This window comes from Molothrus ater, chromosome 35 (assembly GCF_012460135.2).
Source record: "Molothrus ater isolate BHLD 08-10-18 breed brown headed cowbird chromosome 35, BPBGC_Mater_1.1, whole genome shotgun sequence".
In the NCBI taxonomy this organism is placed as follows: domain Eukaryota; kingdom Metazoa; phylum Chordata; class Aves; order Passeriformes; family Icteridae; genus Molothrus; species Molothrus ater.
In genome coordinates, this window is record NC_071662.1 from 729,754 (window position 1) to 747,316 (window position 17,563).

At 51.8% G+C, this 17,563-nt stretch overlaps 1 protein-coding gene across 1 annotated transcript; it reads left to right on the top strand.

The window, feature by feature from the left end:
* Positions 1–3,724: 3,724 nt before the first annotated feature.
* LOC118700712 (olfactory receptor 14J1-like) lies at positions 3,725–16,711 on the top strand (the record flags this gene model as incomplete). Its single annotated transcript, XM_036405308.1, has 2 exons — positions 3,725–3,729; positions 16,093–16,711. Coding segments are annotated over exons 1-2 (624 nt in total), but the record flags the coding sequence as incomplete, so codon positions are not given.
* Positions 16,712–17,563: the final 852 nt, after the last annotated feature.

Consider the following 17,563-nt stretch of genomic DNA (forward strand, 5'->3'; position numbering starts at 1 on the left):
GCATTAAAAACCAAAAAGGAAAAGAATCAGTGGGACCCCTTAGATAACCTTCCCCCCACTTATCTACCACAGCCAGCTGCACTGGCAGAGGTGCCTCATCTAGCACCTAACCCAGCACCCTTTGAACCCATTCCAGCACCCCTAGCACCCAATTCAGCACCCCCTGCACCACAAGCCCCGGTGGCTCCGTTTCTGCTGCCACAAGCCCCAGTGGCTCCGCTCCCAGTACTTGATTCACCACCAGCACACAGCCAGGAAAGGGTACGAGAAGAAAGCAGTGGGGATAGCAATAAACAAGGGAAGGGGGGGCAGCTGTACCCATTGAGGGAAGTACCATTAGTAGGAAATCAAGGGAGACCAGTCATCGGGTATATGTCAGCACCCCTGAACACCGGGGATGTAAGGGCTTTTAAAAAAGAAATAGGAAGGTTACTTGAAGATCCCCTGGGGTATCTGAAAGGTTAGATCAGTTTCTATGTCCCAGTATTTACACCTGGATGGAGATTCAGTCAATTTTATTCACAGTAGAGGAGAGGCAGCTGATAAGGCAGGCTGGCATGAGAATTTGGGATAGAGATCAACAGCAGGGACCTTAGGGAGAAATGAAATGGCCCCTGGCAGCCCCTAACTGGGACCATAACAATGACCAGGTAAGGCAGAATATGGTGGATCTCAGGAATATAATTATTCAGGGAATCCGAGAAGCAGTCCCCAGAGGGCAAAATATTAGCAAGGCCCTGAATGAACGTCAGGGGAAAGATGAGTCACCCACAGATTGGTTAGAAAGAATAAGGAAGAGCATACAAATGTATTCGGGATTAGATCCTGATACAGCAGTGGGGGAAGCATTAATCAAAACTCAGTTTGTGGCCAAGTCCTGGGAGGATATAAGAAGGAAACTTGAAAAGTTAGATGGTTGGCAGGAGAGAGGTTTGCAAGAATTGTTAAGGGAAGCACAGAGAATTTATATTCGCAGAGATGAAGAAAAGGCCAAAGCCAAAGCTAAGGTCTTTGTGGCTGCGGTAAAGGAGGTACAGAACGGTGGTGCATCTTCAGGGAATGCTAAAACCATGAGAAAAGTAACAGGTGAGGGTTCTAAAAACCTACCTGCTTTTACTGTGGTAAGGAAGGACATGTTAAAAGGTTTTGCAAGAAATGGGAGGCAGATCAAAAACTGTTTGACCAGGATTAATGGTGTCAAGGGCTCTATTTATTAGGGACCAGACCATCGCAAGAGCCCTTGATAAAATTAAGAATAGGTCCCGAAGGTGAAGAATTCACCTTTTTATTAGATAGAGGTGCTGAAAGATCAACAGTGCAAAGATTACCAAAAGGATGCAAAATCAGCAGGAAAACAGCTCAAGTAATTGGAGCAAAAGGGGAGGCCTTTAAGGTTCCCATTATTGAACAAGTATTAATTGAAGCAAAGGGAAAAGTGGATATTAGTGATCTATTACTAGTTTCAGAAGCAGAATGCAATCTTTTGGGGAGAGACCTGATTCTTTTGTTAAAAATTGGCATCCAACCCCAAAATGATCAACTAACGGTACAGCTGTACAAATTGACAGAGCAGGATGAGAGTAAAATATGTCCTGATGTCTGGTCCACTCCTGGGGAGATCGGTAAATTGGATATAGAGCCCTTAAAAATCACCATTGTAAACCCTGAGTTTCCTATAAGAGTGAGACAATACCCTATTCCACTAGATGGGAGGCAAGGGCTGAAGCCAGTAATTGAAGAACTCTCAAAGCAGGGCAAGTTAGAAGAATGTCTGTCACCCCACAATACTCCCATAATCCCTGTGATGAAAAGTGATGGCAGCTCCCGTGTAGTCCAAGACCTAAGGGCTGTTAATCAACGAACAGCCACAAGATTTCCTGTGGGAGCTAACCCGTATACATTACTAAGTCAGGTTTCCTCTGACTATACTTGGTATAGTGTAGTGGATTTGAAAGATGCCTTTTGGTCCTGTCCTTTAGAGGAGGGATGCAGGGACTATTTTGCCTTTGAGTGGCAATGCAAGCCCCTTGCTTCCATTGTCCCCAGGCTCTCCCAAGGCTCTCCTTGGTTCCGCCATGTCACAATGGCCCCTTGGTTCCACAGGGCACTGCAGGGTCACAGTGGCCTCTGTGGTTCCACCAGGACCCAGACTGTCACCATGGACTCCTTGCTTCCTTTCAGCCCCACAGTGTCACCATGGCCCCTTGGCTCTGTGCTGCCATGTCGTACACAGTGTCACCATGGTCCTCTTAGTGCCACCAGGCCCCGCAGTGTCACAATGGCCCCTTGCTTCCCCAGGGCCCTGCAATGTCACAATCATCAGAGAATCAACCAGGCTGGAAATGACCTTGGAGAGCATCAAGTCCAACATGAGACCCAACACCACTTTGTCACCCAGACCATGGCACTGAGTCTTTCCTTAAAAACCTCCAGGGACAGTGACTCACCCACCTTCCTGGGCAGCCCATTCCAATGCCCAATCACCCTTTGTGTGAGGAATATTTCCTAATGTCCAGTCTAAAAATCCCCTGGTGCAGCTGAAGGCTGTGTCCTCTTGTCCTGTCCCAATTCCCTGGGAGAAGAGCCTGACCCCCACCTGGCGGCTCCCTCCTGTCAGGGAGTTGTAGAGAGTGATGAGGTCTCTCCTGAGCCTCCTCTTCTCCAGGATAAACAACCCCAGCTCCCTCAGCTGCTCCTCACAGGACTTGTGCTCCAGACCCCTCCCCAGCCTTGTTGCCCTTCTCTGGACATGCTCCAGTCCCTCCATGTCCTTCCTAAATTGGGGGCCCAGAACTGGACACAGCACTCAAGGTGCTGCCCAACCAGTGCTGAGCACAGGGGAAGAATCACTGCCCTGCTCCTGCTGGCCACACCATTCCTGATCCATAGGAGTGCCAGGGGTTGGATGAGGCAAAAGGTGGAGAGGGAGTGGGGACAAAGTCTGATTAATTGTCAGCCATAAAGGTTCTTGATTTTCATATCTGTTCAGACTGCATTAGAAGGTGCTGGGGGTCAATATCATTTGGACATTAGAATGCACTTCTGAAATTAGTCTAACTAACCAGAGAATGATTGAAAACTTCAGTTATTCCCAGGGGCTTTTCTTGTTCAGGTGTTTCGAACAAATACATAGGAGCTTTTCTCACTGAATTCCTGAACTGAAGAGCTCAAGAAAGAAGAGGCCTCTGGAGTAATAAAATTCATTAGCAACATCCAAATGGCTGAGGATCCATGCCCATGAGAGCAGCAATGAACAGAAATGGGCACAGCTTTGTGGCTGCCCCAGCTATGGCATGGGCCCTGGGCCTGGAGCAGGAGCAGCTCTTGAGGGCCCCAAGGCCAGGGCTCTTGTGCTGCCCTGGGCAGATGGGATGGCAGCAGGGGCTGCAGAGCTCTCAGCACCTCAGGCCGAGGGGAGCAGGGCAGCCAGGGAGCCTCCTTTGGCCTTGGCCCAGCACCTTCCCCCATGTGTTGCAGTGTGTCACCATTTCCTGTCTCACCTATCCCAACCCCCTCAAGGATGCCAACCTTCCCCCTCCCCTTTTGCCCTCCTGCCTGGCACCTTCCAGCAAGGCGTCGTGTGATTGGCAGACCCCCCCAGGCCTGGGCTCATTGGTTTGTTGTAGCGTCCACATCCCCTGACCCTTCCCCGGCTCACACCTGGTTGGCCCTCACCTGTCCATCCCCTCCCCCTGTCCCTGGGGATTAAAAAGAACACGAGACCATGCGGTCAGGGTCTCTGCCGTTGTCTCTGTTGTGGTTCGGTCTCTCCCTGTCTGGCTGGAGCTGGTACCACATTCAGAGGTCTACCATGCTACAATAAACTCTGGATCTAAGCTACACGGCAGAACCCGCTCCTTTTCTCTTCACCGTCTGAACCTTTTCCACCAAAGGTAAACTGAGTTCCTATTTTGCCTGGACTTGTTCTGAGCGCCCAGCTGCAGCACCCAGCCAACCAAAGGCATCTCTGGGGTAAAAAACGCCACAGCTGCCGCCTTTGGTCCAGCAGCGAGGCCAGACGAAGCCAGGCAGGACACACCTCGAAACATTCGGGGCTTAATATTTAATACCCATGGCTGGGGCTGAGTCCTGTGGCAGCTGCAGCTGCTGCTGCTGTGCCTTTGGCAGGGGCTGAGGCTGTGGGGCCAGTGGCCAGAGCAGCCTGGCCTGAGCAGAGCTGTGGGGCCAGAGCCGGCTGGGCTGGGCTGGGCTCAGAGAGGCCCTTGGTGCTGCCCAGAGCTCAGGGCAGCTGGCAGAGCTTGCAGGGAGCTGGGCTGGGCTCCGAGAGCCTGGCCCAGAAACCATCAGTGTCCATCTCAGCCTGGCTGAGCGTGCAGGGGCAGGACTCAGGCCAGGCCTTGTGGGGCAGGTCCAGCGCCTGTGCAAGGCATTGCAAACAGGCAAGTGGCCCAGAGAGGAGGCTGCTCTGTGCCCTTGGTGGCATGGACAGAGCAGGGAGAGGGCCCAGGACATTTGTCAGTGCCAGCCTCTGTGCCCATGCATTGGCAGCCCTGGCTGCTGAGCGCAGCTTTGGCCTGGGCTGAGTTTGGCTGTGGCCCAGCCCCATCCTCCTGCAGGGCTCAGGGCCTGTTCCCGGCCATGGCCAGCCCTGGCTGCCTCTCTGCTGGCCCAGAGGCCGGCAGAGCCCGGGGCAGGGCTGTCTGTGCAGCCCCACAGGTGCCAGGGCTCTGCAGGAGCTGGCAGAGGCTGCCCAGCAGGGAGGCCATGGGGCACAGAGCCCCAAGGCTGCTGTGGACACCACGGCACAGGGGCCGTTCCCAGCCGCAATGCTCCTGGCCTGGGCTGGGCCTGCACAGGGGCTGGGCCACCATGGCTGGGCCAGCACAGGGCCACAAAGGGACCACGCAGCCGCTGCCAGGGCTGACAGCAAGGCCAGGCACACACAAGCAATTGCTGAGCATGGCCTGCACTGGCCAGGCCTGGCTGTACCAAAGGCAGAGCTCAGCTGCCCTTGGGGGCTGCAGCAACACTCCAGAGCCCAAAGAGCCTCCATGGCTGGGCTGGAGACCAAGGCTGCAGCAGGGAAATGCAGGGCTGCTGTGGGATGGGGAGGCCATTGAATTCCAGCACACACCTCAGCTCTCTGATGATCCCAGCACCATGCTGGGCCCTGTTTCAGACTGGAGCAGAGCAGATGTTGATGGGACAGGAACCCTGCGGGGCTGTCAGGGCCCTGCAGCTTGCAAGGTGCTCTGCTCTCCCTCAGGTGCTCTCGGAGAGATCCAATCCCAGCTGGGCACCTTAGGGCACAAGTGGCACAGCCTGTCCATGGGCACACAGCTGATGTCTGCCTGGAAACGGGAACAGGTGTTAATACTGGTTAGTTTGATAATATACAAGCAAATCTTTATTATCTGGGTCATTTGATTACTTTTTAAGAAATGGCCAAGTTTTCCCACAAGGAACAGGAATTTCCTGGTGGTGTACTGATGGCAGGGGGAGAAACATTGATCTTGCCTTCTACTGGTGTCACCAATATTCTGTTCATTGTTTTCTCTCCCTCTTCCTTCAGGTATTTACAGGTCTCTTGTTTAAATGTCAATGTCAAAGGACATCTCTTCATTTAGAGTAGGTGGATCTATGTGCTTCCTACTGCTCTTTGATTTCCTTCTCCGGGTGCTCTCTGGTAATTCATATGCTTCTCAACCAACTGGTTTCATGCTATGAGCAACAGGAAGTTGCCCAGTTTTCTGATGTTCAAAAAAAACTTTATTAGTCAACATCTTATTTGCATTTCCATCTTATACAGAATTACCTTTTCCTTTATCTTTGTGTGAAGTTGTTCGTGTATGGACATCCCTTGGGAATGGTGGACATGTCAGATGCTGCTGGGACATCCCAGACAGCTGAGGGAAGGGCTTTGATGGTTATTAAACTGTTCAAATGTTCTTCTTGTGTTTGTTGGCTAGAAACCTTTCTGTGCCTCTGAGTGTCACCAGGCCCTGAGCCCAAAGGACACAAACCTGATGAGTTGTGGTTCCCAATGCAGGGGCTGCACTTGGACATTGGCTCTGCACAGGAGAGCTCTTCATCCCCTTTCTCTCCTTTTCTCCCTCTGGGCATGGAGGGAGCTCCTGTCTTCAGCCTGTGACTCGTGTGTGCAAAGAGCAAATCTGGGCAGAATCGGGGCAGGGAGGCTTTGGGGGGAACTTGGGATCTGTGCTGGGCACAGAAGGTGTTTTCCGATGCTCTGAGACTGTCTCCTGTGCAAAGTGGATTTAATATCCATCAGAGGAATGACTTTTGCATTTGATGGAGCTGTGCTGTCCCTTGCCTTTGTTGGCTGACAAGAAATGAACATCCCTCTGTGTCTCAGGCAGCTCCTTCTGCAAGGAAAGCAGGTGGGAGTTGGAGCCAAGGAGCTGAAAGCTGCAGGTGCAGCCTGGGCTGGAGGGAGCTCAGATTTGCACAAGGCTGCTCTGAGTGCCAGGGCTTGGATGGGGGAAATGGTGGGGTGGGGGTAGGGACAGAGTCTGATGGATTGTCAGCCATGGAGGGTCTTGATTTGCATATCCGTTCAAACTGCATGGGGAGGTACTTGGATTCAGAGTCAATTGGAGATTGCACATATTGATTTATGAACAGGAAAAATCCTAAACAGGACCTAAAAAATATTTTCTCACTGTCTTTTTAAATCTCATGTATTCAGTTTCAATACACTACTGAGTTCTACTTAACCACAAAGGATTTGAGAATTAAAATCAAATGATTCCCAGAGGCTTGGCTTGTTCAGGTGTTCTGAATGTTCATGAGCCCTGGGACACTGAATTCCTGCACTGAAGAGCTGAAGGCTGAACAAGCCTCTGGAGCAGTGAAATTCAGCAGCAGCCTCCAAGTTGCTGAGGATCTCAGCAGCCCCCAGTGAGGCCATCCCTGCCCAGAGACCGTGGGGGAATGGGCAGACAAGGAGAGCGTCCCTGGGGCTGGGGCAGCACAACTCAGAGGCACCAGCGGCTCCAGCTGGGCAATGGAGTGTGCAATGTGGCTGGGAAAGCCCTGCCTGGGCTGGGCCAAGCAGGACACACAAGCCCTGACTCTCATCCCCCAAACAACTCTCTCAAGGAGACATTTAAGAGGAATTGCAGTTGTTTGTGTCCTCTGAGTTGCATGTGCTGGAGAAATACCAACAAGGGATTGTCCGGAGCTCAAAGCAACAAAAGAGACTTTACTGGCAATTTTAGAAAATCAGAGAAACTTTGGCAAAAGGTTTCATACAACTTTCAATCAACAAAAAATACTTCTCAAAGCATTAACTTGGCCCATTCAACTTCACAAACTCATAGCTTGTTCAATTTTAAGTTAATCAAAATTTGCAAGGGGACAAAAATAGAAGAAGATACAGGAAGAGAGAAAAATGTCATATAGAGAAGCACACACACAGCTACATAGTCCTGGATTCCAGCAGTGTTCAGATGGAAATTCTAAGAGGAGGTAGGGTCAAGATGTGTGCTTGCCTTGTGGTCAGCCTTCAATACCCCTTGGTCTCCCTGGGCCCTTCCCCCAGGTGGGGCTTGGGCTCATTTGGTCCCTCAGGAGCTGGGCTGGTGCTGCAGAGGTGGCTGTGGAGCATTTCCTGTGCTGTGCCAGGGACTGGCAGCCACTGCTGGGCTGGGGTAGAGGCTCTGGGGGGATTGGAGTTCCAGGGCAGGGCAGGGCTGGGGTTCCAGGGCAGGGCAAGGCTGGACCTGCCCCTTCCTCTCCCCCACACACAAAATGTTTTGAGCCAACAATCTCCTCCAGGCTGTCACAACAGGGAATGTTGGAGGTGAAATCCCAAATTTGGCCATGGGTGCCTGGATGAGAAGGACAGTTCCTTTCCATAGGAAGGAAAGCACAGAGCCCCAGTGTTTGGAAGGCAGGTGAGAGCCTCTCTAGTCCAAGGCCAGCCAGACTTGTCAGGAATGGCAGATTTTGTCTGGGAGCAGTCTTTGGATATAGGGAATTTGGCGGTGACTCTTTGTGTCTGTTTTCACACAGGAGTGACTGTGCTGGGGAAATGTGGCAGAAATGCAGCTCTCTGAGGGGTTTGAAAGCCTTGGATAGCTGAGTCAGTCAGGCCTGTAAGTAAGGTTTCATCATAAGGAATAAGTTAAATGGTGTTAAGAGCTTTTTTTTGCTAAGTAAAGTTTAATATGATATAAGCTAAGTTGAATATTGTTTAATGTTATTCTACCATTAAATCATTGAGTCATAGGTTGTATGTTAGGTTAAATACTGTTTGTGGGAATCCATAAAATTAGAGGGTTCTAGGAAAGCTGCAAAAGGCAGGCCTCAGATATGCAGAATTGTGAACAGTGCTAAAGCAACAGTCATGAGATCGGTCAGCAGAAAAATTATTTAAACGGTAAAAAAGGCAAGGTCAAATAGAACAATAGCCTATGTATTAATGCTTGTCTGAATAGCTCTCTAAGTTGCAGAAAGTTTATCTAGCAAGATATTAGGAAGGTTAAAGCTTGATAATGGAGCTCTGTGCGTTGTCTCTTACAAACAGGTATTGTATTCAAAATAAGCAAGCATTGTTTTAACCAAAGGTATGTGTGCTTATGGTGATTGGATAGAACTACTGTCAATATGCTTTTGCTTTGTGTGATTGGTCAAGAAGCTTATAAACTATGTTGTAACATTAAGTTTTCTGGCCTGCTGCCTGGATTGTGAGCTGCTAGCATCTTCCCATTATCATAATCATGTAATGAGACTGATGCTGAAAAAATGAACACCTCGAGACACTTCCCATATAGCAGCCCCGTCTTGTTCGCGTCTGTAAATAAACCCCCGGCCGGCGTCAAAGTTAAGTGCTGTTCTTTTGCTAAATTGTCAAGTTGAAGGCATCAGTTAAGGTTAAAGTGTAAGTTAAGTCCTGTTAAGTTTGAGCTCTGTTAAGCTTTTAAGCCGTATTCCTTTTATCCTTGCCCTCACTGTCCTTTTGTCACACACACACACTCAGCGACAGTTCTTGGTTCATTTCTGGTTTGATTGTCTGGATTTGGTTTGGTTTTGTTGTTGCTTTGTTTCCTTGCTGTGCCTGAAGTGTCCAGTCAGGAGCAGAGTGACTCTTGCCAAGGAATTTGCGCTGCTGTCCCTTAATATTAAATCTGGTTTTTGCTGATCCCTTGCTGGGGATTTTTTCAGCGCTCTCAAGGCCTCGTTGGTACCAGGGTGAAGGAGCCCTGGCCCAGGCTCTGGCCCTGGGGGACACGGAGACGCTGCCGGGGGGTCCCTGTCCCCCTGTGGCACCCCCAGGGCCCTGGCCCCCCGTCCCCGTGTCAGGCTCTGGGGTCGATCTCGTGGAACATCCTCTGGGGGAGGCTGCGGCGCCAGGGGCGGGGGGACCCGGGGGGACAGGGGACCCCGCTGTGCACGAGCAGGGTTGGACTGCTCTGGGGGGAACTGTGAGGGGGGCCGGGGCAGAGTGACCTCCCCAGTGACCTCACACAGCCCCTGTGATGTCACACATCCACCTGTGATGTCACAGAGCCAACTCTGGGATGTCACCCTGGAATGTCATGCAGTTGCACTGTGATGTCACAGAAGACTCTGTGATGTCAGAAAGTCACCCTGTAATTCCACAATCTGTACTGTGATGTCACAGCCAGCTCTATGATGTTACACAGCCAGCCAGTGATGTCACAATCCTCTCTCTTATGTCACAGAGCCACCCTCTATGAACACAGGATCTGCTCTATGACCTCACACCCTACTCTATGACGCCACAGACAGATGTGTGATGTCACAACCCCGTCAGTGATATCACAAAACCCTCTCTGTGATGTCGTATTGCCACTTTGTAAGGTCACAGCACACACTTTGATGTCACAGCCTGCTCTATGATGTCATACAGCCATGCCCTGATGTCACAGCCTGCCCTGTGATGTCACACAGTTCCCTCTATGATGCTATAGCTGCTCGATGACCTCACAAAACAAACTCTGTGATGTCATTGCCCAATCTGTGACCTCACACAGCCCACTCTGTGCTGTCACACAGCCCCTTGCTGACATCACAGCTGCTCTGTGCCTCCATGACACAGCCACAGAGGAGCTGCTGTGACACAGCCCCCTCTGGGACATGCCACAGCCCCTGCCAGTGCTGAGCCCCTGGGAGCTCTGTCTGTGCCCTGCTGGTGTCCCTGAGGGGCCCTGGCAGTGCCCCAGCCCTGCTGGGCTGTGCACAGGAGCTGCTCCTGGCCAGAGCTGTCTCTCTGCAGCTCTGCTGCCCTTGCCAGGAGCTGCCTCTGGGCCAGGAGCCCGGCCCAGCTCAGCAGCACAGACACAGCACAAGGGCTTTAATGACCCTCTGGGGCTTTGGTGCTCTTTGTGTCCACCATGGCCAAAGTGCTGCCCAAGTTGGCTCTGTCAGGGCTGTCTTGCAGCTGCTGCCCATCCCTGTGCCCTGTGCAGCCCAGGCTGTCCTACGGTGTCCCTGCCCTGTGCTTCTGTCCCTGCAGGCTGTCGGCATACCCCGGCTGCCCCACCTGGCTGGGCCCTTCCTTTGCTGACAGCTCTGCCTCCTGCCTGCCTCTGCCTGCCCACACAAAGCCTTGGGCTGCTCCAGGCTCCTGCTGGGGGATGTGTTGCACCACAGCCCTGCCCTGGCAGGGAAATTCCTTTCTCCTGGTGTCCAGTCCAGACATCCCCAGCAGCAATTTACATTATTTTTTTTCTTTTTTCTTCTTCCTGTTTACTATTATGTCAAAAGGATCCACCATCTCTGAAACCACCCTTCAGTCCATCCCAGGGCTCTCCTCTGCTGTCCTCAGTCTCCACCCCACTGAGCACAGAGCTCCTTTGTCCCTGTACAGTGCTCATGTGCTTGAGGCCATGGGTGCCTGGACAAGACGGACAGTTCTTTTCTACAGGGAGGAAACCACAGAACCCAAGGGTTTGAAGGCAGATCTGAGGCAGTCACCAGAGGCCAAGGCCAGCCAGACCTGTCTGTCCTTGCAGCTTTTGTCTGAAAGCAGTCTTTGGATATTTGTGGAGTTTCACAGGTGGAATTCCATTTCAGCCATGAGTGCCTGGACCAGAATGACAGTTCTAGTCCACAGGAAGGAAAGGGCAGAGCCCCAGTGTTTCATAGGGTGATTAGAGGCAGCCCCAAGGAGGCCAAGGCCAGCCAGACCTGTTTGTCTTGGCAGCTTTTGTCTGGGAGCAATCCTTGGGTAGAAGGAATTTGGGAGGCCAAATCCCAGTTTTGTCCATGGCCACCTGGTGTGGGATCTCAGCACATCATTCCTGATGTTCAGAGATGCCAGGAGAACCCTTGGGGGGTCTCGAAAATCCTGGAATGTTGCCAAGAGTGTCTGGTGGCTTGATTTTGATCCATCCACAGAAATAACAAGAGTTTGAGGACAAGAGAATCACTCTAGAGTAAAAGGTGTAAAATAGACACATTTAGAAAGTGAAATATAGATTTTAAGGTTTTTGGGTACAGGGGGGTTATGGAGACAAGATGGAGGGATCAGGGCGTGTCTTGTCCTTCTTCTTCCTTCTTCTTGTCCTCCATCTCCTGTGGTGATGTTGGCATTTGGGGATTGGTTTATGGTGAAGGTGCACTTGCCAACACGGGTGAAAAGCATTGGGAAATAAAGGTAAATATTGTGTACGTAGATATTAGTATAAAAAGACATGACCGCCCCGTGGGTGGTCAGAGAGTGCCTGTGACTGCTTGCAGATCAGACCTCTGGTTGGGCAGACAGAAAATTTTGTAGATAAGAAATAATAAACAACCTGAAGACCGAAAAGCTGAAGAGTCCAGACTCATCCTTTAAAACGCGTGCCACCCAAGAACCACATTACCCGTGTCGGGGCAGAGACAGACAGCCGAACCCGACAGAGAGGTTTGTCACAGCCACCTTCATTGTGACCTTTGGCGCCCGAACAGGGACCATGCCATTCACGGCTCCCTGTGTCAGTCACGTCAGCTGGGGTTAGCTGATGGATAGGCCAGTGCTCCCCGGGATTTTGGATTGTGCCAGGCCCGGCGGATTCATCATTGCTTCGAGGGACCTTGCCCAGCATTGGCAGGGAAACAACGGTTTCACCTGCATAGGATTGCAGGTGGGTTTGGGGAAATGCAAGACATTTATTGCCCATTTTGCCACTGTGTTTTACAATATGCACCCATGTCCCATAATTGACTTGGGGTGGCTCTTCCCCATAAGGTGGAGAAAGAGAAAAATGGGCAGCCAGATGTCCAAAGTAGAAAGGAGCATATATGGGTGCTTTGATTCTCACTGATCATGACATAATATTTTCAAAGAATGAATTAAAATCAATCATGAGGTGGATCATTAAAAATTTTCCAGACGCCTCTGCTGACGAAATCCATACCATTGAATTTTGGGACTCAGTGGGAGTTAAATTGTGCAACCTTTCGATCAAAAGGGACCCCATTGCATCCCACATGCTCCCCATCTTCCACACCATCCTTGAGACCCTTCACCAGCAAGCAGTGTGTTGAAAACTCAATCCGTTGGTCACTCCTAACTTGGCACCTCCCCTCAAACCTGCCTTCCACGATGGTCCAAGATGGCAATGGCCATGCTGTATTGGAGCATCATGCCCTGGAGACTCAATAAGGAAGGAGCCTGAATGTGGCTCGGGAGTCCAAACATCCTCCCTCCATCTTGGCTCGTCCACTTCCTGCTACCACAGCCTTCTCTTCTGCCCTGAATGAACCTCCAGACTCCACCCCCACAACTGTGGGTCATGCCCCCACTGTCAATCATCCTCTCCACCCTGCGTCACGCCTCCAGTTAAGGAAGGAGACTGGAAAATAAGCTTGAAACTCCTCATTGCCCTGGTATGGTATGGAAGAAGGGGGAAGAATCCCAGGTATCAGGCATTGGTTTATGGGGAAATCAAGGATCTGTGTAGGGCAGATAAAGACCATAGGAAGGACTTACCTTGTTTTAATGGCCTAATGAGGGCCATGTTTACAGCACATGTCTTAACCTCCTATGATTTAAAATATATTGTGACCATGTTGTTTTCACCTACAGAATACACCCTGTGGGAAGGGCGATGGAAGTGTTTACTAAATCAATTAATAGCAGACTATGCTAATAATGAGGCAAGGGTGGAATTGACAATCAACCATCCAGCTGGAGAAGGACAGCACAGCCTACCAGATGATCAAGCAGCAGGTATCCCCAGAGAAGTATTAGATGATATCAAAGAGATGGCTTTGAAAGCTTTAATCCAGGTATCGGATGATAGCACCCCAATTTGGACTACCTTGGGTGGCTGCAGCTAAAGCTTTAGGGCAATCAGACCATCCTGGGTGCCTGTTGAGTAAGCAAACCAATGCTGCCTCCCTCCCATTGAGTGGCTGCTCTCAGACACAGAGACCATCAGACACGCCACCTTGCAGAACAGCGATAGAGTTTTTACTCTGGGCACATGGGCATGGCTGTGTAGACTCTGAGGGCATGTGCTGCATGAACCTCTCCAGCCACAGCGAGTCAATCCACAAGAGCATTCAGGTACTGAAGGAAGGGTTCAAGAGGATTCAAGTGGAAAACAAAGACTGGGTCAAAAAACTCTTCCAATCCAAGGGACTGAAGGGTTGGATGATATCTACTAAAAGAGGACTATTAATTCTCTTAGTTGTTGTTATTGTATTGTTAATTGTCCCATGTTTGTCTGAATGCTTTTAGAAAGTCTTACAAAATTCTTTCAATTCCATCTTTGTTGTAAAACAGAAAGGAGTAAGATAGCCAACACAGGATCCTCATGGACTCCTTGGAGGAGAGAATTGGAGGCCAGGATGGCCCAAAAACCTCTCAGAGACTCAATGTGGGAAGGAAAATCCTTAAAAGTATCTAAAAATATTCTTAAATCCATAAACTACCTTAAAAACCTTGAGTATCTGAAAGTATTAATGAGCCCCACTGAGTGTCAGTACAAAGCTCTCAAGGGACTCATTAAAGCAGATAATTGGGGCCATGATTGCACAAACCTCTCACAGAGTGTGCATCAAAAGGGAAACACCAAGTATCCTAAAATAACTGAAGTACCTTCAACCATTAATGAGCCCACTGAGTGTTGTTACTGACAAAGCCTCTCCAGGGACTAATTACAGCAGATAATTGGAGGCCATGATTGCACAAACCTCTCAGAGACTCCAAGGCAAAAGCCAAACCCCAAGTCCTTTGAAAAACCTGCAGTCCCTGCAGGGAGCATGAAGGAGCCCCCAGGGCCATTGCTGAGCAAGGCTCCCCAGGGACTCCTTGCAGCAGATCCTTGAGGCCACTGGGATGTGGGCTAGGGGGGGATGCTGAGGGCAGCACAAGGGGCTGACAGTGCCCAGCCTGGCTGGGGCTGTGCCGGGAGGCCCCAGGGCCTCAGGACAAGGTGTCTCCTCCCAGCCCTTGCTGACACAGACCCTGCTGTGCCCCAGGGCACCAAGACTTGGCTTCTCTTTGTCCCCACCTGTCATCACTGCCTGCAGTTCTCTGCTCTGCCTGGGGCCTGGGGACACTTGCTCAGTCGTGTCCCTCACTGGGACCCATTAAAAGTCCAAGAAAGTTTGGAGTTGGATTCTGCCATGGAGTTCAGGAGAGGTTTCTTCAGCTCCCTCTCAGGAACTGATGTTCAGGGCCTGAGCACAAAGCCCCAGAGGCTGATTCAAGTCCTTGTGCTGTGTCTGTGCTGCTGAGCTGGGCTGGGCTCCTGGCACAGAGGCAGCTCCTGCTCACCAAGAAGAGCTTCAAAAGCACATTTCTCTGGATGAGCAGCACTTCTGCCAGCCCAGCAGGGCTGGGGCACTGCCTGCAGCCAGCCCGGGCACAGCCCAGAGGCACAGAGAGCTTCAATCAGTCAGGGCTGGGAAGGGGCTGAGAAGTGCCTGGGGCACAATCACTGCCAGCCCTTGGCACAGGAACCTCTGGCTGCAGGACAATGCAGCTGCAGCTCCTGGAGCCATCCCCTCAAGCTGGAACATCCCAATGCCTGCAGAGCCTGTGAGTACATTCTCTGCTTGTCTCTTGTGCAGAGCAGCCAGGGGTGCCCAGGGCTGTCCTGCAGAGCAGGGTCCTGCAGCCCAGGGCGCTGTGCTGGGGCAGGGACTCTGCTGCCTGCCAGGGACAGCTCTCAGCCAGCCCTGGCAGCTGCTGCCAGCACTGGGGGACAAGATCTGGGTGGCAGGAGACAGCTGGTGAGGCTTGGAAGTGTTCTCCTTGTGTGGGGAGGATGCTGCATTGTTCAGGACTGCTCCCAGCATGGCATTTAACTGCAGAACATTTCCAAGTAGATTATACAGGGAGCACAGTGAGTCAGGGGCTGCATAAAAGGAAAAATTCAGCTTTTTTATCTTCTGCTCTGGTTGCCAGGATGGGAAATTGCACATAGATATTCATCTCTCAGGTCAGGATGATATTAAAAAAAAAAAACAAACCCAAAACAAAACAAAATCTCCCAGATCTCTATAAACCAGGCACTTAAGGAAATCCGCAAAGGACCCCTAAGAGGCAGCATCAGTGTTGCTTTTCCAGCCTCCTCAGGGTTACTCTGACGTTGCCATCATAGCCTGCAGAGCCAGAGCTGCCCCTGGGCAGTGCCTGAGCTGGGAGGGCTCTGCAGGGCAGAGCTGAGCCCCCAGGGCTGGGCTGGGCTCTGGCAGCCCTGGCAGGGCCCAGCCCTGGGCACAGGAAAGCAGCTGCTGGCAGGGACAGCTCCAGGCAGCAGAGCCCTGGGCAGGCAGTGGGGGGAAAGTGCCCCCAGCCTGTGCTGGGATATTTCAAGTCCTCTACAAATCCAGCCAATAAATGTTCACGTTTCTTACAGATCCCCATGCTAAGGCACAGCAAATGTCCAACAGCAGCTCCATCAGGCACTTCCTCCTGCTGGCATTGGCAGACACGCGGCAGCTGCAGCTCCTGCACTTCTGCCTCTTGCTGGGCATCTCCCTGGCTGCCCTCCTGGGCAACGGCCTCATCATCAGCGCCGTAGCCTGCAGCCACCACCTGCACACGCCCATGTTCTTCTTCTTGCTCCACCTGGCCCTCGCTGACCTGGGCTCCATCTGCACCACTGTCCCCAAAGCCATGCACAATTCCCTCTGGGACACCAGCAACATCTCCTACACTGGATGTGCCACACAACTCTTTCTGATTTACTTCTTCCTTGGATCAGAGTATTTCCTCCTGACCATCATGTGCTACGACCGCTACGTGTCCATCTGCAAACCCCTGCACTACGGGACCCTCCTGGGCAGCAGAGCTTGTGCCCACATGGCAGCAGCTGCCTGGGCCAGTGCCTTTCTCAATGCTCTCATGCACACTGCCAATACATTTTCCCTGCCCCTGTGCCATGGCAATGCCCTGGGCCAGTTCTTCTGTGAAATCCCGCAGATCCTCAAGCTCTCTTGCCCACATTCCAACTTTGGAGAACTGGGGCTCATTGTTGTTAGTTCCTGTTTTGGTTTTGGTTGTTTTGTGTTCATTGTTTTCTCCTATGTGCAGATTTTCAGGGCTGTGCTGAAAATCCCCTCTGAGCAGGGACGGCACAAAGCCTTTTCCACCTGCCTCCCTCACCTGGCTGTGGTCTCCCAGTTCCTCAGCACTGTAATCTTTGCTCACCTGAAGTCCCCCTCCATGTCCTCCCCGTCCCTGGATCTGGCCCTGTCAGTTCTGTACACGGTGGTGCCTCCAGCCCTGAACCCCTTCATCTACAGCCTGAGGAACCAGGAGCTCAAGGCAGAAGTGTGGAGACTGATGACTGGATGCTTTCAGAAACATTAAACTGCTGACCAGTGTTTGCAAATCACTTGTAATAAAAGTAATTTTTGATATTATTTGTTGGTTTGGTTGTGGGTTTTTTCCCCTTTTTTTTAGGTTTTTCATAGTCTCCATAAATAAATGTCAATATTTGGGCCATTTCTCATTTTGTTTCTCACCACAATCCCTATGCCTACAGACAGTGTCATTTAGGGCTGCGCTCTTGGTGCCTTTAAAGGAACTAAGAGATCTCCCAGCAGAGTTTTCTGCAGAGATGCCCTTTTGTTGCCTTCTCTGGAGCTTCAGCAGCAATGTCTGTGTGCAGAGCTGGGGCAGATCAGGGCTGGCCCAGCAGCTGTGCCCAGCAGCAGCAGCAGCAGCACTTGGTGTTGCCGGTGCTGCTGCCATGGCCCTGCCCCGCTGCCCTGGTGGCCCTGGTGTTGCTGCAGGGCCTGAGTGCTCTCGGGGCCGGGCACAGCCCTGGGGGTGGCAGTGCTGGGGCTGCAGCAGGGACAGGCCATGGGCACTGCTGGGGCAGCGCTGAGGCCTCAGGCCAGGCCCTGGGGGCTCCAGGCTCCTTGCCCAGGCTCTCTCAAGAACATGGCCAGGCCAATGCTCAGCACAGAAACCCCCGTCAGCAGCCCCAGGCTGGCCGTGGGCAGGCTGGGGGCAAACAGCATGGCTGGGGCTCTGCAAGGGCCCTGGGGCAGACGGGAAGGAGCAGCAGAGCAGGGGCTGATCCATGCCCAGTGCGCTGCACAGGCCAGGGCAGCGTCCCAGAGCGTCCTCATGCAGCTGCCAACAACATCCCCCCTCTGCAGCCCT